General features: G+C 40.2%; 2 protein-coding genes across 4 annotated transcripts; one reads left to right on the plus strand and one right to left on the minus strand.

Moving 5' to 3' along the window:
• Positions 1–273: 273 nt before the first annotated feature.
• Awd (nucleoside diphosphate kinase) lies at positions 274–1,444 on the minus strand. The gene is made up of 3 exons (XM_076908448.1): positions 1,222–1,444; positions 702–803; positions 274–640 (listed from the first exon to the last, which is right to left on the minus strand). Exons 1-3 carry the CDS (start codon positions 1,399–1,401, stop codon positions 407–409), a joined length of 516 nt encoding a protein of 171 aa, XP_076764563.1. The 5' UTR covers positions 1,402–1,444; the 3' UTR covers positions 274–406.
• Positions 1,445–1,961: 517 nt separating this feature from the next.
• Sxc (O-linked N-acetylglucosamine (GlcNAc) transferase sxc) lies at positions 1,962–15,547 on the plus strand. Of its 3 annotated transcripts, none has more exons than XM_076908447.1 (12): positions 1,962–2,505; positions 5,295–5,445; positions 5,530–5,773; positions 5,855–5,923; positions 9,060–9,256; positions 10,998–11,087; positions 11,184–11,364; positions 11,443–12,045; positions 12,130–12,644; positions 12,724–13,177; positions 13,261–13,637; positions 13,711–15,547. In XM_076908447.1, the coding sequence occupies exons 1-12, from the start codon at positions 2,391–2,393 to the stop codon at positions 13,901–13,903; spliced, it is 3,189 nt and encodes a 1,062-aa protein (XP_076764562.1). In that variant the 5' UTR covers positions 1,962–2,390; the 3' UTR covers positions 13,904–15,547. The 3 variants fall into 3 exon arrangements, with proteins under 3 accessions (XP_076764562.1, XP_076764560.1, XP_076764561.1); XM_076908445.1 differs by lacking the exon at positions 1,962–2,505 and adding an exon at positions 4,322–4,840; XM_076908446.1 differs by lacking the exon at positions 1,962–2,505 and adding an exon at positions 4,322–4,840 and having other exon boundaries at positions 5,545–5,773.
• Positions 15,548–22,096: the final 6,549 nt, after the last annotated feature.

Below are 22,096 nucleotides of genomic sequence, written 5' to 3' on the forward strand. Positions count from 1 at the left end.
TTCGTTCATATATTACATACGTGTCATGTATGAACCATGGCAAGCATACTAATTCATATAATACACATCTGCATATTATAATAAAGAAAGTACTTTATTTTACCTGATCTATATCACTGATTCTAGTGCGATCAGTTTCAGCTGTCATGTGAGCATATAATGGGCTTCCTCGTATTAGAAAGGAATAATATGCCATCTTGTGAAGCCTTTATAAGTGCAGCAAAAATTTAATTCTACAGAGAACAAAATGTACAAATGTATTATTTAAAGTAATTTATGTAAGAATTTTGTTTATTACTTCTTAAGCAATTTATACAGAATGACTTTTTGATAATAATTGTATGGCAGTATACACGATCAAATTAGAGCAAGTGGTACAATATTTCCCCTGAGAACTTAATATATTTTACTCATATATCCATTTTTCTGCCCAGCATTCCCAATCAACAACTTCTTTCTCTTCTCCGAACCATAGGTTAATCTCCTTATTAGCAGATTCAACAGAGTCAGATCCATGAATAATGTTGCGACCAACTTGGATACAGAAGTCACCACGTATCGTTCCAGGTGCTGAATCCTTTGGATTTGTTTCACCCAACATAACACGACCCGTCTTCACTGAATTTAAACCTTCCCATACCTAGAATGATTTAACTAATGTGACTTACATATTTTTGCTTTAACAGATATAAAATATTTACCATTGGTACAACTGGTCCTGAACTCATATATTTAATTAAACCTGGGAAGAATGGCCTGGATGCCAAGTCTGAATAATGTTTCTTTAATAGATCTTCAGATGCCTGGAAAAAATTTAATTTTATTATTGCATCCTCTGAATTAAATTATACATATATACATTAATAATGTACAACAGTAACAAATCTATTAAACCTGTCATCTTTGTAATGTAATATTTGCATAACTTGCACATCTTGATTGTATTACGATACATAAAACGAATATTATAAAAATGTTAATTATCAAGTATTTACATTAACACATAATATTGTGATGCCACACTGCTTGATAATGAAGGTCATGGTAATTATTACTTACTCTATGATTAACAAGATGCGGCAGAATTTTTTAAACATAAGACTTTAATTAGTATAAAGACACATTTTATTCAATAACCGCGTGATTTTCAAAAATCAAGATGTGCACATTCATTTTTTTTTCTAATCAGAGATGAATATAAACGTATGTGACGGAACTTACCCACAACATTTTCATCGCTACAAGTTTGAAACCTTTTTCTTCAAAACGTTGGATTATCTTGCCGACAAGTCCTCGCTGAACACCATCAGGTTTAATCATAATGAACGTACGTTCTTTATTCTCTGCCATTATTAATTTAGAAAATAAACGAAATAAAACTAATACAGAGCACAAAACCATGCAATACCGGCAACAGCACCGAAAGAGTGAGAACGAAGGAGGGGATCGTGTCTTCATTTATTCGAATTCTTTTAATGTGGTGGGGAAGCCATCCTCGAACTTTTACCGCTTGAGCGCTTGCGTATGGTCGTGCAGCGATCACCTAGGGATTTTCATTTCCAGAAAAGAGAAATAATATTCTTTACAAAAATCATAAAACAGTTTTAATTATAAATATATAAATAATTATAATCCCTGTGTGGTGGGGATCAGAATACACCGACAGTATCCCCTGCTTGTCGTAAGAGGCGACTAATAGGGGAAAGAACGGGTTAACGAGGATGTAGAAGAGAGTAATGAATTTCAGTTAAGAAAAAGAATAATGCAGTATTAATTGCAATCTTATATGTTATAATATTAGTTGACGGAAATTGTTGCATTAGAATATACTAAGGTTTGATATTCATTAGCCGTGCATGTATAACTTGATTATCGACTATATTATCAGGACGTATTTCCCGCTCATAGAATGGTACGAGTATCCAACCCAGAATGCATTCATCGATTGGTTTTTCGTGTCGGCTCGTGTTACGTATGCGTGGACCACGTTATGATAAAGTTTCCATATCGTTGACACACTGTTGTTCGCGAAGAATGCAATTATCGTGATATAAAATCTGATAGGAGAAAATTTTAAATAACAAAACAATTGACAATTATATACTTTGCTCTTCTTGTAATTTGTATGTTACGTACTAATTCTTGGTTGAAGCAAAGTGCTTGGAAATCCATGATGGCGCACATTGAAAGATCGCGCTAGTGTACGCCGATGTAAGTGCTGTGCGTACCTGTTTTGTTTCGGTTCTCCTGAAAATACGAAATTATCTTCGGGCCTGATTCATTACGATTTTCAATCGATTTTTGCGAGATCTCCTTCTCTCTCTCTCTTTCTCTCTCTATTGGATGTGATTTAAAAAATTGCTGCGCCGTTCGCGTTTGTGTTATTCTTTATGGTTGCCGTCATCATGCAAGCGCAGCAGCAGCCACAGCAACAACAGCAGCAGAATCATCAACAAATTGCGGGTACCAGTGTCATTCTGAAAATGAACGAGCTTTCAACAGTTGGTAGGTATATTCCATTTTAGTAGTCGAGTTTTCATTAACAAATTAGATCAAAAGGGCAATGAGTTTGCAGATATTGACTTCAAAATTTTCTCTTTCACGATGCTAAAAATATACCATCCACGAATTTCTATTAATGATTACTCTTGACAAATAAAAATCTTGCAGACTTATTTTGTTGCATTTTGTTTAACGTTTATATGTTATTTTTTATTACATCTTTATACTTGTGATTTATTTGATACTTGATGGTTTTATTAAGTATAAATACCCAAGCACATATGCCTAGAAAAATTTGTTAAATAAAACTTAAATTATAAGTAAAATCTTCATAATATGACAGAGAACATTATAAGCATTATTGGCAATTAATTTATTGGCAATTGATTGTAGTACAGGAATAGTATAGGACAGAGGTATACAGGGTGATCCAACTAAAAGTATCCACCTAAATAAGTATCTCCATATTGTCATAGTACAACACATAATTTATATCCAATTTGAATAATATCAAAGTACGAATACTCTGTTTAGGTTGCTATGTTTAGGTGGATCTATACAAATTAATATGTAATTTTTGGAAAAACGTAATTTTTCTAGAATACAATACATGTAAAGGCTGGTAAAATTTCAATACAACCATGTTAGACTTTCATTACGGTCTTTTAAGTATTAGAATTTAACAATTGCTTAATTGTATAACAAACTTGTTATCTTCTAAGAAAGTATTCGATAACTTCAGCGTTAATTTTATTTTCTGTACGAATAGCAGCATTATTATTACATCGTTGTTTGTGTACAGTTTCCTCCCCTTTTCAAGCCTATTCTCTCTCTCCCTTAAGCTACCTATTCCTTCCCCCTTTGCTCCTTGGCCACCGTTCCTGCTTCAAAGTGACGGTGGAATATTCCACTCGGTACCTATTCCAACTGCTTCCCGTGTGAAAGAGTGGGGACGTTCGTCCCCTTCGGACATTTCAGTGGTTCTTTTCTTCTCTCTTTTAGTTTTATTTTCGGAATATACAGTAATTCTATGGCCGAAAGTTCGTTTTTGTTACAGTTCATGTTTCCAAATCTTAGAGGATTTCTGCTGGAATTGATAATACCCTTAAATTCCAAAAAAGACGGTTATATTTTTCAATTTCCACAAACATATTTCACCTTTTCGCAATAAATTTTGCATTTAAGTATCAACAATTGAGATTATAATACTATACAATATTAATATAACTCTTAAAATATAAATGTTAACGTTAAAAATATTGGACCAGTGTCAATATTCTCAATGCTGATTGAGAACCACTGCTGTGATTTCTCTGTGTATTCCCAGTTACGTACATATAATGGGTTCCATGTGCCTTGAAAACTGTGGGTTTCCTGCATTTATATTTAAACGTATTTATATATTTGGTGACTATCACAATCGCATGACTTACTAAACATTTCAAATAAGTAACAAATCAAAATAAATGTTACCTTTATTATATTTGTAATAAATTTCTATTATTATGTAGTATATCGTGAGTTAAAGTATATCGATTAAATTCATCGTGATTATAGAGAATATATTCTATTATTAAAATAGAAATCTCGCATCGAATTCTAGTGATTATCCGTCTTTTAAATGATCGAAAACGTAGAAAACAAAACGTGAAAGCTATATGGCACGGGAAATAACGTTCACGGACCTGGATAGTGTGTCTTCCTTACCTCCCCTTCCGCGGTTTTGACCGAGCGGTGCAGGAGTCCGCCATAGTAGCCGAGTCGACCAATCACCTTGCTTGTTGGCATGGTAGGGGTAACCTGGACGAAGCGTACAACTTGCACAGGAACACGGACGGCACTGTGTGTACAGAAACAAGGAATTAAGTATCGTAGTACAGTGCGCGGCATTTTAAGAAACATAACTGGAACACCAGGCACGGGGTATAGCGAATCCAACGAACAGAAGTGGATCCTGCAGCGTACGATCGGGCAGGGAACTTTCTTCGGAAGTGAAAAAATTGAGCCGCTAAATTTCGTGCGTCGAAAGGTCTCGAAATTGGTCGGAGTTGACTGCGTGGAAACGGCGTGCGTGTAATACCGGGTAAAAACGGGAGAGCGTGCTCGGAAAAATCTGTTAACAAGATGAGCCTAAGACTGGCCGAGAAGAAGGAGAATGTTCTGAAGAGCTCGACCGGCATAATCGGGAGCGTGGTCAATAGTTCAGATGACGTTTGTAATGGAACCGTCGAGTGGCAAAACGGACAGAATCTGCTGGTTGTTACACAAGATACTCAGGGCAAGGAGCTAATTGCGATCGCCGACAATCAAACTATTAATGTCGCCGTTGACTCTTATTGTTCGTATTTTTTTACTCGCCAATTCTTTCCCACGCTGTTTGTTTTACATTTGCGGTGAACGGACTCCGAAAAATCGATATGTTTGGCCAGAGCGAAAACATTGTTTTATCCAAACGTTTACGGGATTTTCGATCGTTAATCAGTAGTTGTAACCCGCCTTAAATTATATTCATTCAGTTTGCGATGTAGATATACATGCAATTTGTATTATGTCCATTTTATGGAATTTCGTATGTTTATATATGTTTCTATTTTGTTTCATATAATATGAGTAACTCTTCATTCAAACAATACCTATGTATACCTTTTAATTTGTTCAAGAATGTATTAATTAAATTATATACGAAGAAGTTCATTCAAATCTGCGAATAACAATAAATATGTTTCACCCATTTCGTGTCATATGTTTGGATGTTATAATATTAAACATATTTGAATTTATTTCTTTTTCAGGGCTGCTGGAACTTGCTCACAGAGAGTATCAAGCAGGAGATTATGATAATGCCGAAAGGCATTGCATGCAACTTTGGAGGCAAGAGACCAATAACACGGGAGTCCTTTTGTTATTGTCTTCTATACACTTTCAGTGTAGGAGGCTAGAAAAGTAAATATTGCTTCTTTGACGAGTGCTGCGTTACTTTTAGATATAATATATACATACCAACGCATCTCCGTTCCTATATTTTAGATCTGCTCATTATAGTAGTTTAGCAATCAAGCAGAATCCACTACTGGCAGAAGCTTACAGCAATCTGGGGAATGTTTACAAGGAACGTGGACAACTACAAGAAGCTTTGGAAAACTATCGACATGCTGTCAGGTTGAAACCAGATTTCATTGATGGATACATTAATCTAGCAGCTGCATTGGTAGCTGCTGGAGATATGGAGCAAGCAGTTCAAGCATATGTGACCGCTCTGCAATACAACCCTGTGAGAATCTTATTCCGCTGTTAAATATTTTTTATATTGTAAACGGTTCTCTACAAGTTCCATGTTGTCTGTATGTTACAGGATCTTTACTGTGTGAGAAGCGATCTCGGTAATCTTTTGAAAGCATTAGCAAGACTTGACGAAGCCAAGGTAGGTTTTTGTGTATCGCATATCATTGTAAATTAATCTAACTTGTCACGCACATATCCAAATGCATTGGTACTGCTGTCAAACCTTGGGATATTGGCCATTGTTGTCAAGTTTCGCCGACTTTCCTTTTGACAAGGTACAAATACATTCGTAAACTGTGCACGAGCGCTAGTTAGCAGTCTCATATAGAACAGACAGGAAAATGCAGTATTTATGTGCGAGAGGCGGAAAGCTCTTTCTCTTGTTGCTAAAATATGTGCGCGGCGCGCCATGGCTACCTATCAAAAGTGGTTACGTGTCGTTTTGATAACAGGTTGACCATTGCGCGCGTTCTTCCATTTAACCAACTAACCACTGCGTTCGGTGTTTTTCTCCTCTGATTATTTGTTTCGAACCAACGAAGATATTCACGATAAAATAATGTCATACTTAAGACATCAAACGCAGTACAAGAGCATAAATCTGAAGTTAGTTGAAAATTATGAATGAAGTCCCTCTTGGCATTGCGCGTTTTGTAATAACACCAATGTAGGGAACAATGTGGGCTTTCACCGCTTGGTGTCATTACAAAGTTAAACAAGAATGTTGCTGATCCTATTGCAGCGTCAACGTTTTTTTTTTTATTCTTAAACAAATAAACAGTTCTATTTTTTTCTTGTTACACCAAGCTAGAATAGGATCAGCAGTGCGCGACTGTAGTATTTAAGCTCATCTCATTTGATTCAGCTCATTCTGAATGTGTATTTACTTTAGGTATACTGATCCATTACATATACGTGGACAAATGCAACCTTTTCTTTCCAACTACTCGTTCCAACTTTGAAAGTAAACAAATTTGTGTGTACGGTGATAATTTGCGCGAGATCACTTGACTAATTTCATATTGAGAATGCATCGGATAAAAACGGTCGATAATAATTTGTGCATACATGTGCACGACACTTTATTGTGTAGAATGGGAACGAAATTACTGTGGAAGTTGGAAACTCTTGGGATTTTTCCGTTTTCCAAGAGTTTCATTGGTATCAACGATGTGCAACAATAAAACAAACGAGTCAAGTGTTCTGCCTCATAACAGCAGCGCGGCGCGGCGATAGTCGACGAGCAGAGATGATTGCAGACAGTACGAGCCGCTGACTTATCTAATTGTTTGATCATAATTTACGTAGTGTCATTATATTTATTTAATAATTTGTACTCTCTGCAAACAGACTGGCCGACAAACCCGAATGCAGCAAGGAGAAAGGTTTTCTTCCATACTTCCTGTTGTTCTTGAGCGCTTTCTAGTTTGCTCGTTCTTTTTTCGTTCAGTACGTTCTGCCACCAAGAATACAATTTCCAGAAAGTTACCAGTATCGAACACTATTCACTTATAATGGGAGGAGGGTAACGTTTTTTAATGAATACATTATGTAACAGCTTGATTCGATGTAGAAGTACCGGGGTAATATTTGCGCGATTCTAACATGGTGGCTGACGAACTTAGCGAAGCGTGTCTTTCAGCGGCACGCATGACTATAGGTCTACCTCTAATATACGTATAAAAAAAAAAGAGAAAAAAGAAATAGATAAATAAAAAAAGACAAAGTTGAGGCGAAGAGTATCAGTGAAGAGACATTAACGCAGCTGTCTTGTTGTTGTGGATGGGTTGATCAACTCTAGGAGGGGAAGTCGGAGCAATGTGATTGGTCGGTTACCATGGGTTCCTTCGTCAAAGGGTGAATCTGAATCTGGTTATTCAGTAACACACTGTCTCTCGGTCTAAGTTTATTATGAGAGCTTGCGAGCCGTACCTACCGTCAACCTACCGAAGGGTACTCTGCAGGTAAAGTAATTCCCAAGGCCGGTCTCTGAACATTCCATCAGACCGATTGGTTCCGCTGTTCCACGAGAGATTGAGAAGTTGGATCATTTTAACTCGGGACTGAAAAGGAGCCTAAACAGCGTCTGTGCTTGCGAATAGATTTCGCACTCGAACGCAGAAGCACGGAATTAAGGGTGAAGATCGTACGAACGAGAACCGTTTCCGTTTCGTCTACCGAAACGGGAATTTTCTGTTAAAAAGCTCATCCAACTTCGTTTCTACATACCTCCAGCCATCCTGGCCGATATAAATCACATCCTATCTTACCATCCCACCCATTCTAACCGTCTCCTGTAGAGATCGGCCGACTGTAAATGCCCTTTTTACTTACTGTTTAGGTACGGATTACTCTGTTTTTTATAACAACGCAGCCCGTCTCTCGGCACGCGCGATGCACATCCCTGCTTGACCCTTGGAAGCGTCGTCGTGTGAAATATTGTCTCTAAGCCATCGAGAACGTTGATACGGGTCTCTGATCGGCGATTAGTCAAAATAATAACAGTGAATTGTTTCGTTTAAGCGCATCGATTCGAAGTAGAGAATGAGAGTAGCGAAAGACCGTACCACGTGCTGTTGAGTCCACCGGACGCATTCCGGAGAATCGATGGACACGAGAATACGGGACATTGGATCGCTTGTTTTACACGATGGCGTTTCTAGCGCGCACCTAAGCCATTTTTTCCCCCGCTCCTGTCTCACACTAGATTCCAACCCACTACATTACTATACAAATATGCAAAAAGGGCTTCGTTCTCTCTGTCTCCGGTTTGTTTTCTCGTTTTCCTTCGAAAGAATCTTCTAGTTAACTTGCACGAACCGGTGTACTTGGTACGTAGACACGAGCTTATATGTTTAATTTAACACAGCGCTTCAATTAAAAATCAGATATTGTAGCTATTGTATCGAGTAGCCGCGAACGCTAAAGAAACACATTTGGCAAAGGAACATGTTAAACGGACCATTTTTGCGTATAATCAGACTAATTGGCTTAATCGATTTTCAAAATTATTTCAGTAGGTACTGACAACTACAACGGAATTAGGTTTCCACTTGTTGGATACCAGGAACGAGGAAGGTACATGTAGAACGAGGAAAGGGGTTAATGAAAGGAGACAAAGAGGACGAAGGTGTGAAGGATGTGTTGTTTTCTGAGGTTTATAGAGGATGGTGAAATGTATGAAAGCTGCGGCGCGGCGAGGAGAGGCTGGGCAATGCGCGCGGCGCGTCTACGACAGTACGTGAGCGTCTCTAATATCCCGCTTATTCCTGTAGGCTTGTTATCTAAAGGCGATCGAAACGCGTCCAGACTTCGCGGTCGCATGGAGCAACCTGGGCTGCGTGTTCAACGCTCAAGGCGAGATATGGCTGGCGATTCATCATTTCGAGAAGGCTGTTGCTTTGGACCCGAACTTCTTGGACGCTTATATCAATCTTGGCAACGTGCTTAAGGAAGCTAGGATCTTTGATAGGTAAGGAGATGCCCAGCAAATTATTGCCAAAACAGGAAAGTGGCAACGCATGCTCTTCTAACACTTGTCACTAGGACATCAACTTGGACACAGTTTCTCACAAGTACTCATTGCCGCCCCCGTTTCTATACAAGGGTGATTCACTAAAGTTAACCCCTTAATTGTGTTACAATATGATGGCTGACACTTAGAGAAGTAAAAATGGTGGTTACAAATTATCTGTGGAAAGTCGTCTTTAGCGGAATAAAAAACTGATTATATCATCGCAAAGCTTAGTGAATAAGAAAGTTTTTGTAAAATTTATATGAACTTTTTTGTTGTTTTTGACGTGTAGTATCAGCTGTAAAAAGTTGACATACGAGTAGTGAATCACCCTGTATAATAGAATTTTCAACCTGTCACTAACCGGTAAAATGCACAGTTTGATCGATCGTCGTCTTTATTATTCGTATAGACGTCGGTTTTAAAGCCTGTGCTAGAGAAAATTGGCTTCGGTTATTCCTTTAATGTTACAATGTAATGTTAATGGTAGTCATTCAAGTCATACAATTCTATACAACCAATGCGAACAGTTAGTTAACATTTTCTGTTGCATCTTCAACATCAGATTTTGTTTTCTACTCGTTCGCTGAAAAATCGAGAGCAAAGCGCATGAGTCGGCATGGTAAACATTGAATCGATATTCATTCGGCGTCCCTTCAAGTTCATCGTCCTTTCTTTCTCCAGAGCGATGTCCGCTAGCAACCTTCTTTCAGAGATTGTATAGATTTGCAACTCCCTATAATATTTACTACCTCTAGGAATAAAAATTGAAGGAAAGATGGAGACAAAATTATAGAATATCGTACATCTGTAGCTTTTTAATCTTGAGAATGGAAATGGGTGGGCTGAGAGGTGGGGGAGAGAAATGGGGGTAAGGAATGGGGAGGGAGAGAGAAAATTGCCTCTATAAAGAAGGCCAAATCTTTTTATTTACGACGCGTACGGAATCTCTGGAATCTCCATCGTTACGCACAACAGCGGGAGAAACTCGACAAGTATCGATTTCAAGGATCGCTCCGCCCCCACAAAGGGAGAAGACCCCCTTTACTCGCCTCGTGGGAGGGTGCGAGTCTTTAAGGGGTATTTGCCAAAAACGCGTAGCTCGTGACTAGTTTCTTGGTGGAAAACAATTGGCAGCGTGGCACGCCCTTCGTTCTGGCTGAGTTTTCCAAATAAACGCGTACAAACATTAGTTTATCGTGACATCGAAATGGAGAAGGAATGGACTACCAGTGCGTTGTCGTGTACACGGTGATCTCGCCTTCGACTACGATCGCACCCTCGTTGCGCGTGCAATTAGAGCGGGCGTTATCACGGTCCTCGACGCCTGGATGTATCTCGTGGATAAAATATAACGTGAAAAGGTTAATTTCCTAACTAATTTTTGGGTAACTCCGCCGGCGTTCGCCCACCTCGTGGCACGCGGTCTATAGCGATGCCCTGGCACGTGTTTCATTTCGTTCGACACGTTGTCGGGCGTGGTGTCGCGGCACAGCGTTCAAATAATTGGAAAGCCAGCGAAAAAACTTTCCACGCGAACGATACGTTGTTACTTATGTCTCGAGTGCGTTTTTATTGGTTCGATTGGAGTCGATAAAATTGTGATTCCGTCGGCCGCCCGTTCAGAGAACGGCTTTAAACGTTTCCTTCTGAATGTGGGATGAATTTTAACGACGTACGAATTTTCTGTTTGTAACAGAGCGGTAGCTGCTTACCTGCGTGCTTTGAATCTTAGTCCTAACAATGCTGTCGTACATGGAAATCTGGCGTGCGTCTACTATGAGCAAGGGTGAGTATCGAGGAGAAATTTTCCTTTATTAGTTTACAATGTAAAGTATTTTTGTGAACGTGAACACGAGATGGAATTTCTATTCGTGTTTTGTAGGCTTATTGATTTGGCGATCGACACATACCGACGTGCTATTGAATTACAACCGAATTTCCCCGATGCCTACTGTAACTTGGCGAACGCGCTCAAAGAAAAAGGGCAAGTGGTCGAAGCTGAGGATTGCTATAATACGGCTCTTCGCCTGTGCCCTTCACACGCCGATTCCCTTAATAATCTGGTACATATATTAATTTTTCATACACAGGTTTACGCGTAACATTTGTTTCTTTTCTAAGTTCGAATTACTTCATTCTAGGCCAACATAAAACGTGAACAAGGATACATCGAAGAAGCAACTCGATTATATTTAAAAGCGCTTGAAGTATTCCCTGAGTTCGCCGCAGCCCATAGCAATCTTGCTTCCGTGTTACAACAACAAGGGAAATTAAACGAAGCGCTAATGCATTATAAGGAGGCTATTCGTATTCAGCCGACTTTCGCGGATGCTTACTCCAACATGGGCAATACATTGAAAGAAATGCAAGACATACAAGGAGCACTTCAATGCTACACGAGAGCTATTCAAATTAATCCTGCCTTCGCCGATGCCCATTCCAATCTAGCTTCGATTCATAAGGATTCTGGGAACATTCCCGAGGCCATCCAATCGTACAGAACTGCCCTGAAATTGAAACCCGACTTTCCGGACGCGTATTGCAACTTGGCGCATTGCCTTCAAATTGTATGCGACTGGACCGATTATGAAGCTCGAATGAAGAAATTAGTCTCGATAGTTGCCGAACAGCTGGACAAGAACAGATTACCCAGTGTACACCCGCACCATTCCATGCTGTACCCATTGTCACATGAATTCAGGAAGGCTATTGCTGCTAGACACGCAAATCTTTGTATCGAGAAGGTAAAATATACTTCTTAAGTTTCAGGATATCATGGAAACATCGCTATCATATATATTTATTACCATTTACAACATCCGTTACAGATTCATGTTTTACACAAACAACCGTACAAGTATCCACGTGAAGTTGGTACCCGTTTGAAGATTGGATACGTTTCGTCAGATTTTGGAAACCATCCTACTAGTCATCTGATGCAGTCGATACCAGGGCTCCATGATAGACAGACTGTTGAAATTTTCTGTTACGCTCTCAGCGCTGACGATGGCACCACTTTTAGAGCAAAGATCGCTAGAGAAACCGAGCACTTCATAGATCTGTCACAAATTCCGTGTAACGGGAAAGCAGCTGATCGTATTAACGCAGACGGAATACATATTTTGGTAAACATGAATGGTTACACGAAGGGAGCTAGGAACGAGATATTTGCGTTACGACCTGCGCCGATTCAAGTAATGTGGCTTGGGTATCCAGGAACGTCTGGGGCTAGTTTCATGGATTACTTAATTACGGATGAAGTCACGTCGCCGTTGGAACTTGCTAGTCAATATAGTGAGAAACTTGCTTATATGCCGCACACATACTTCATTGGAGACCACAAGTAAGTCAGAAAATAATTCTATTTCGAAGTCGTGTAAGCATATCATTCTTGTTCTATTGATATATTTGCTTTTGTTTAGGCAAATGTTCCCACATCTAAAGGAACGTCTTATCCTAACGGATAAATTGAACATGAAGGGAAAATTAGCGGATAACGTAGCTGTGATAAACGCTACCGATCTTTCTCCAATGATTGAGAACTCGTGCGTCAAAGAAATTCGCGAGGTAGTTGTATCAGATGCCAAAAACAAACCAGTAGAGATCTCATTGAAAGTTGCGGAACTGCCAACCACTACACCCATCGAGACAATGATTGCTTCTGGGCAATGCCAAATGTCCGTAAACGGTGTTGTAGTTCAGAATGGTATGGCCACCACACAAGTGAACAACAAGACAGCTACTGGTGAAGAAGTGCCTCAAAATATTATGATCACAACGAGACAGCAATACGGTCTGCCAGAGGACGCAGTCGTTTACTGCAATTTCAATCAATTATACAAGATCGATCCACTCACGCTTCACATGTGGGCACATGTAAGCTCATTTAATTTTCGTTCACACGTTATACTCGGTGATCGAGTCAGAATCTTACGTAATTTCATTTTAATAAATTCCAGATTCTTCAACACGTGCCAAATTCTGTATTATGGTTGTTGCGCTTCCCGGCTGTCGGAGAGCCAAATCTTCAAGCAACAGCTCAACAGTTAGGCTTGGCTCCCGGTAGAATTTTGTTCAGCAATGTCGCTGCGAAAGAAGAACATGTTAGGCGGGGACAGCTAGCTGACGTATGCTTAGACACACCGCTTTGCAATGGTCATACAACTAGCATGGATGTTTTATGGACTGGAACGCCAGTGGTTACGCTACCAGGCGAAACATTAGCGTCTCGCGTTGCTGCTAGTCAGTTGAATACTTTGGGATGCCCTGAGCTGATTGCGCGAACGCGACAAGAATACCAAGACATTGCTATCCGTTTAGGCACTGACAGAGAGTAGTAAGTAAAATTATTACATCTTTTTCCGCCTTTACAATTTAGTATGATCTATCTAATCAATCGTTACTTACAGTTTGAAAGCAACACGAGCTAAGGTATGGAAAGCACGATCTGAAAGCCCTCTATTCAACTGCAAATTTTACGCGTTGGGCATGGAAATGTTGTATAAGAAGATGTGGGAACGATACGCGCGAGGTGAAAAACCTGATCACGTGGCGGCAGTAGATAAAAACGAGAGGGACAAATTGTTAGCGATTGCATCGTAAGATAATGATCCTTAAAGTGTCTATTTTATTTATACAGCTTTAATTCCACAATGTCTGCTTTGTTCTGAATACTTAGCATTTAAAGCAGATTGATATCTATTACACGGGGATGAATGATTCTCATATAAATTTCGTACTCTGGTATTTTACTGTTTTGTACGATAAATCGTCGAGCTTAGACCACGATACGCAACAGTTCAACCAAGCACGCGACGTTTTAACAAAAAATTATGGATTGTTATACCATACGAGTCATAACAAATAATTACGTTTATTACCTTCAATGTTATTTCATCGTATCTCTCATTCAATTATTTATATATACAATACATTTACGACTACTATAGGATATTTTCGAACTATCTCATCAAGTTAAGTGTCTATATTTTTTTGTTGATAACGTTATTATGTTGCTAGGATTGGGACAGGAATACTTAAGTGATTAATATCATTATTTTCTAAATGACGTACACAAACGTATGTACAGTGATTTACAGAGTGATAGGCATTAATGCATAGTACGCAGCTAACGTTATCGTTTACGTTTCGAATGTTCTTTTAATTTCGAAGCTCCTTGACGCGTGTCCCGTTGACGTTGTTAAGTAGGTAAGACGCTTTTTTCTGCTTGTTCTTTATGGAGTTAACAACGGTGTTCGTCGTTCACTTCGAATACGATTGACTCGTAAAGGAAGATTGTAAAAGATTATAGCGAAAGAAATTCGGAAGTAGATTACTCGCATCAAGATGTTATTACTAGAGGAGCCACTGGCAGCAAAGAATTGCAAGTTGTGTATTATATACAATCAACTAATGATAGACATGTAAATATTAAAGGAGGTAATCAATAATTAGTTATAATTTTAGTTTGATAGCGCGTAATTTAAGATTGAAAAAAAAAATGTGTGAGGTAGCGGAAGACGTTGACTGTAGTGAATTCTAATTGTACGTCTAATAGAATAAACAAGCGATGAAGAATATAACTCGGAAGAATGGGGATGTTGTGTTGAAAGAATGCTTTCGATGAACACGCGGTTCGTAAGATTAATTTCTCTTTGTGAAATTCTCTTACTCGATATTTTGATATATTCAGTTTCACATAAAAAATACAGGTAATATTTGAATGAATACTTGTTCGAATTTCTCTTCATTTAAAACTTCTTATTCTTTATGATACTTGCAGAATGGAAGAAGAACATATATTCTTTTTTGTTTTTTTTTTTTATTTACTTGCAATAAGTTTTGTTTAAAGCTTAAGATGCGTTTTAAACAAGTAGAAGTAACAACTTATAAATTCGACTCGGTTAAATTTATTGTATATATGACCTCATCCGCCCACTACGTGTATTATCAACGTTGCACATTCTTGATAATGAACAATTGTCCCTATTACGCACAATTTACATCGGAGATACAGATGTATGTGTGACCTTTCAAACCCTTTGTGTGTTTTTTTTTTCATTTTTATTTCGTATAAACCAGAAGAACAAACACGTCGGACGAAAATTATTGGTGTCAATGAAATGAGATGCGAAATTCGAACACCAAACTTTGATTTTTATAAACGATAGGAACATAAGTTGTAGATTTACATTAATTCAACATCCGAAGAGATTTGGAATAAATTTACCAAAGTCGAAACTAAAATTGTCAGTTATCATTTATTTAATGTTAATTTATTCTCGTTAAACATTTTATTTGAACAGTTTAATGACCATTCTGTTTTTTTTCTTTCAGATCTGACGTGTAAGTATACTCACGTGAGTAAGTATACCCTTGAATATGCTTAGCATCCCAATTTAATTTTAACAAATATGGACGCAAGCTAATAGGTCGGGTTTTGAGCGAATAGATCTATTATTTATCTAAATGATTTTTTGTAGGTAACAATTAGTAGACATCGTTAGTGATATCGCAGTCATAGAAGCATGCAGTCTTTCGGATTTTACATCCTAACGCAACTACAGTCGACTAACAAAAAACACCAGTAGATAAAATCATTCACCCTTGGGCACTTAGTCATTTTGAGCAGTTGATCTCCTGCTATGTCTCTTTAAAACAACGCTGTGATAATAAATACTGAAAGGTATGATATGAACAGTCGCTTTCGTAATACAGTCGAGACAATATTCTACATAATTTATACATTTCATAAATAATAACATTTTCAGAGCGATATGAAAGCATCGAATGCGAGAATTAGGTCATTTTTTCACGGGAAACAGCCAGATTGAGAAGGAAAGACCGTGTAATTTTCTTCAAGTCTCATTGTCATTTCTGCGCAAGCTAGAGCGATAGCTTTCGTACTGATAGAGCACGGTACCGTAGCTCTTAGGCGCAGTATCGATTACTCATGACTGTACCACCACCATGGAAGGCTAAAACTAGGTCGAAAGCATCCTTCCCAACGGGAACACTTCCCTCTGCGTATTTTCCTCCATCCTGCTTGCGCTGAAAAGCACCGAAGCTCCATCTTCAGTCGTCAGCTGTTACTAGAGAGATGACCATCATTTAAATGCCAATTCTTAACCCCCGCACTAATTCTTAATGCTCATGGTACGTTTCGTTTAATCATTTATTACTACTGTACGATCCTTTAATATTTGGTAACTTCATTATGTCAATTTTTCTAAAAATCCTCACTTTCCCTCACGGGTTCCCTTTCATATCTTATTGCTCTACCGAATATACTGGACATAACCTATTTTGTTAATTATATCACAACGTGTTTTAATATATATATGTATATGTATGTATATATATATATATATATATCTACACGCCTTTCTATACGTCTGATTAAATTAGAAATTGACTAAATGATATACCAGGAATTACGGTAAATTTAGAAGGAAACGAGTCGCTAGGTAATTGCAAGGGATATACATTCATGTGAAACGTGTTTTCTTCGATCACGTTCATATTCTTTTGCTTTAAAAAAGAATTCTGTCAAGCCATGGATACTTGGAACAAGAGTATCATTTTACCCTAGAAATTAAGTTCCATGAAACTACTCAGGCTACTGTATAGATACACGTTCAGGTATTTAACGTTATTAATTTATAAAAAGCGAGCGTTCGATTTAGTCTTGGGTCACGATGCGATAAAAATCCTGCTTCAGATGGAGATTCGAACGGGTAAGCTGCCGGGGTGGTTCGCGTTGGAGTTCGCGCGTTCCAAGCTTCGAAATAGGAGGGGATCCTTGACATAAATAATCAGTAGTAGAGCACCGCAGTACTGCCCCTGTAGCCATGGTAACAGCATCGATCGGGGCCTACTACGAAGTCGAAACCAGCTACCCTCCTCGTACCACATGTTTCTTTTCGTTTCCCTTCCTTTCCTTTTCTCTGCGCGCCTCCGCGTTTTTTCTCTTCGCCTCCTTTACGCCCACCACCTGCTCCCGCCTCCTTCTAACCGAGTTTCGCTCCACTTTCTCACTGTACCACCGTATCTCTTCCCTTCGTTTCTTTCTCTCTCTCTCTCTCTCCCCCGCATTCTTTCCTTCTTCCGTTGATTTTCACCAATTTTCCTCTGCTCTAGTTTCCCCGGCACTCTTCAGCTTAACCCCTTTCACGCTGTCGGCCATCTTATTCGACGAGTGCTCGATCTCGTGCTGCTTTTCAACCGGGAGCGTAGCGTTCACCTGGTCAAGAGGAAATTGCGTGGATGGTCGCATCTTCAGCTGTTTGAACACGTCCGTCTTATTAAGTCTCAAGTACTGCAGACGTTAATGGCTGAAAAATGCAGCTCGTGTCCCTTAGCGAAGCGTACAGCCTTGACTCGATGCCTGGTTCCAGTAATGGTGGATTAAGAAACGAATCGAACGTGTTCAACGAGGAAAAAACAGTCAGCGCGGCTGGGGCGTTGGAATAGAGGTTTTCGCTTTCGCTTACGCGCGCGTCGGCGTAGCAGGCGTAGTTTCGCAACTTTTGCGAAAAGTGTCATGCACGCCGGACCCTCGATTGCACTTCGCACGTTGGTTTTCTCTTTCGCTCGCGCTCCGTTATCTTCCTGTCGAATGTAACACGACCGCCTCGTCCTTCCTTTTCGCCTCACCGTTACCCAAGATAACAGGGCTCGTTCGATCCGCGCGAACCGTGCATTTATGCGGAGAGGAGAGGACAATTATGCGATTACAAAGTAGCGTGGCTGCTCGATTCTATTAAATCGTCCATATTTCTATCTAGTTCAGGTCGAGCTCCGTCTCCACGGAGTTACACGAAACTGCTTTTAGACGTAACGAGGTGCACCAGTGCACCCGTGACCCTGATTGACGAAAGTGTTCCCAGAAAGCCAGCAGGCCGTCGGTTTTATCTATTTTTATCTATCCTCGTGGTTCTCGGAATTTCGCATCTGACGTTGTACGAGGAAGAACGTAGTCGCAGCGGCAGCGTGCACGTTCAATGCCGCTGGAAAGTCCAGCAGCGTGCTCATGGAAATCAGGAAACTCGCGAGGGGGATCTCGCCCCGCAGAGGTACCAGAACAATACATTTCCACATCGTGTCGATGATATACGCCTCGGATACGAGGTTCCCTCGATAAATTAACCGACCAGCTATTAATCGTCGATACCGCGATCCAGATAAAACTGCCCGGAACAATAAATTACGTTATTTCAGGTACGTTAATGGTCTACGGTTATCGTTGCCAGGAAGCTCTTTTCGCTTTGGCCGTGTCTGCTTCGTCGGAGGATTTCAGTGCCGACTTCGTTTCGATTACTACAAATTTCCAAGTTATCTGTATCTAAAGGTACTCCAAATTTATGACGAATTCTTATACCATTCCTTAAGAAATAAGATTTCAGCTACTAAATGCGTTGGGGACCGTTTGTTTCAGATTCACGTACCAGTCGAAGGCGCTACGCTTTGGAGCACGAATTAAAAATCGATCCACGTCCCCCGCAAAGGTGTCGAACAACGAGCGAGAGGAGATACGAGTATCGGAGTCGAAACTAACGCATGCTGGATCGACTGGACAAGGGAATTCTGCTAGCCACGGTGCGTGTACGCGTGTATATGCGAGCTTGGGAATAACGCGCGACAAGGACGGGTGGAAAAAATGAGAAGAAACGATTCGTAGTGATTCGCGAGTCAGCATTCGTCCACGGAACTTGCGACGAAACCGCTCGCAGAGCGTTTCAAGGCTGAACCGCGTCTTCTCCGCGCTCTCTCTTCGTCTCCGCCAACCTCTTCGCCCTCCAAAGACGAGTCATCTTCTCCTTTCCCCTAACCGCACGTCCACTAATCCTTCTTTCGCGCTCTTTCTTTCTCCATCTATCAACGGATTCCCATTCGCCTGTCCCTCTCTGTTCGCTTTTCGAACCGTTCGTTCGTTCCTTCTCGTTCGTTCGTGTTCGTTGATCGCGCCACGGCTGTGCTATCCTATCGCATGACTCTGCAGCGTTACGTAACTATAACAGAAGGCTAGGTGGGCGACGCAGACCGCCGGAGAGCTGGAAGAGCGCGCATGATCGGCCTACGACAGTGGTACTCACACGCCAAATCGCATCGTTTCTTACTCCAATGCTGTTCAATATTCCCAGAACTTCGTTTCGCGACTCGCGACCGTCCCTCTTTCGTCCACCATCTGGTCGACCGCTCGTACTTTAGAGGATACGAGCGTCAGCGACGACTGGTAGCAGTTTTTCACCATGGTTTGGTATCGGGTATCGTTCGAGCTGGTCAGGAAATGTTCGCGCGCGGTTTTCTCAGCGAATCCTGGGTATTTCCGCGTGCCTGATGTATCATAATTGCCCGTGACGAAGCGCCTGACCTTCTCCGTATCGATCATTCCGATGAATCCCCGATGATCTACCGACTTTTGTTCTCCACGTCGATACCACGAAACGCGCACTTGAACTCTGGCCAATTGGAGCGATTTCGACGCGATTTTTGGTGTGAGTACCACTGTAGCACACCTTTAAACTTACTCACGTACCAGACGAATGTGTATAGAGTACTCTAGACGTGGTTGAATTACATCTACGTGAAATCATATTAATTTATGACCACAAATTGGTAAACGTAATCGCGTGCATTCGCGGTTTGCATTAAAGCCGCGCAAGGCCGCCTTGGTGCGAAAGTCGGCTCAAAATCCGATCTCTGAATCAAGTAGAAAGATAGAGAAAAATGTTAGCTTTGGAAATCGATGACGATCTTAATTCTTTTGCCTATAATATTCGACTTGAAGCTAGTAGTCAGTTTGACGCAGCGAAATCTGACTTTTTATTGTTGTACACGTTTCCAGACCTAACAAGAACAAAGTAGATGCTTATACTTGTGTCGTATCACGTACGACGACCATTTTTTTTTAAAGTATCGTGAAGGCTCCAAAAGAAAAAGTACCGCGTTCTAACAGCTCGAGTGTTCAGCACGAGTATTACAAGACCAGCTACTGTCTGATCTATTTGGCGATTACGTAAGAATCGAGCAATGAGCAGTTGCTGTGCGTACGCCTATGCATATTCACGTGTGTATGACGACGTTCGAGCAAAAAATTAGTCTCAAAAGGTCCAGCTTGGCGATGACGGCAAATTTATGCGAGTCTCCGCATAGTACGTGTTTCAGCTAAACATTGACCGTTACTCTCGTCTCTCCTTTTTGTCGTCAACGCGTTTTTCCACGCTATACGTATTGTACACAGCGTGGTGGATAGATTTTCAAGGTTTCATTGTAAAATTTTTATTTTCTAGAGGGAAAGGGACTCTGGCGCAAAGGAAATGGCGACGTGAAGACCTTGCACGCGTTTTCCATCATCGCCCTTTGGTAGAAACAGTTGGAAGCTCGCTCGAATCGATAGGTCTCCTCACTATCATCAGGATTCTATCTCTTCGCACGCTGACACATTGAAATAATGCAACACACAGTGGCCACTGCGCTATTCTCCCATCAAGAATGAAGAAGGATTGCGAAAAATAGCTTTCCCTTTAAAAATATACATAAATTTTAGTTGTATAAGATGTATTGTACATAGATTCATACAATTGGTTTATAAAAATTAGCAAATAAGTCTTAACTTGTAAGTTCTAGTTGTATAAGATGTATTGTACGATGTATAAACTAAAAATTAGCTTGTAAGAACACTTTTATCATTTGTAAATTGCAATGAAGTTACAATAAATGCTTAAATTGTTGCTAAATAATTGTTTAATCATTTAAAGACCTGTCCAGCGCTCCTAGAATGACCAATCCCAATCCTTAAACGAGTAGAAACTCGTAAAAACAGCCCTGAACCCAAATAAAGTAATTAGAAGTTTAAATAATTGGGACTTTAACTCAATAATTCCTGGAAAATGACGTCACTTCCGGGTATCGCCGAAATTCGAGGAATCCTAGGTGACGTCATTTCCGGGAAGTGGCACTTTCGGATACCTCCTCTAACATCATGTTCTCCTGATACATTCGCAATTTTTCGACCGAAAATCTGAAAATCCGAGTTTGATGACGTCACAGGGGGCTCTTGGCAATTCCAGGAATTCTTGATGACGTCATTTCCAAGAAGTGGCACGTTCGGATACCTCCTATGACGTCATGTTCTCCTGATACATTGTCGATTTTTCGACCAAGAATTTGAGAATGCAAGTTTGGTGACGTCACAGGGGTTCTTGGTAATTCCAGGAATTCTCGATGACGTCATTTCCAAGAAGTGGCACTATTCGGATACCTCCTATGACGTCATGTTCTCCTGATACATTGCCGATTTTTCGACCAAAATCTTGAAAATCCGACTTTGTAACAGGAGAACATAAGTAGTGAGGAGGTATGCGCGCCACTTCCAGGAAAATGACGTCACTTCCAGGAATCGCCGAAATTCCAGGAATTCTTGATGACGTCATTTCCAAGAAGTGGCACTATTCGGATACCTCCTATGACGTCATGTTCTCCTGATACATTGCCGATTTTTCGACCAAAATCTTGAAAATCCGACTTTGTAACAGGAGAACATAAGTAGTGAGGAGGTATGCGCGCCACTTCCAGGAAAATGACGTCACTTCCAGGAATCGCCGAAATTCCAGGAATTCTTGATGACGTCATTTCCAAGAAGTGGCACTATTCGGATACCTCCTATGACGTCATGTTCTCCTGATACAAAGTCGGATTTTCAAGATTTTGGTCGAAAAATCGGCAATGTATCAGGAGAACATGACGTCATAGGAGGTATCCGAATAGTGCCACTTCTTGGAAATGACGTCATCG

Source organism: Xylocopa sonorina, chromosome 18 (assembly GCF_050948175.1).
Source record: "Xylocopa sonorina isolate GNS202 chromosome 18, iyXylSono1_principal, whole genome shotgun sequence".
Taxonomy (NCBI): Eukaryota; Metazoa; Arthropoda; class Insecta; order Hymenoptera; family Apidae; genus Xylocopa; species Xylocopa sonorina.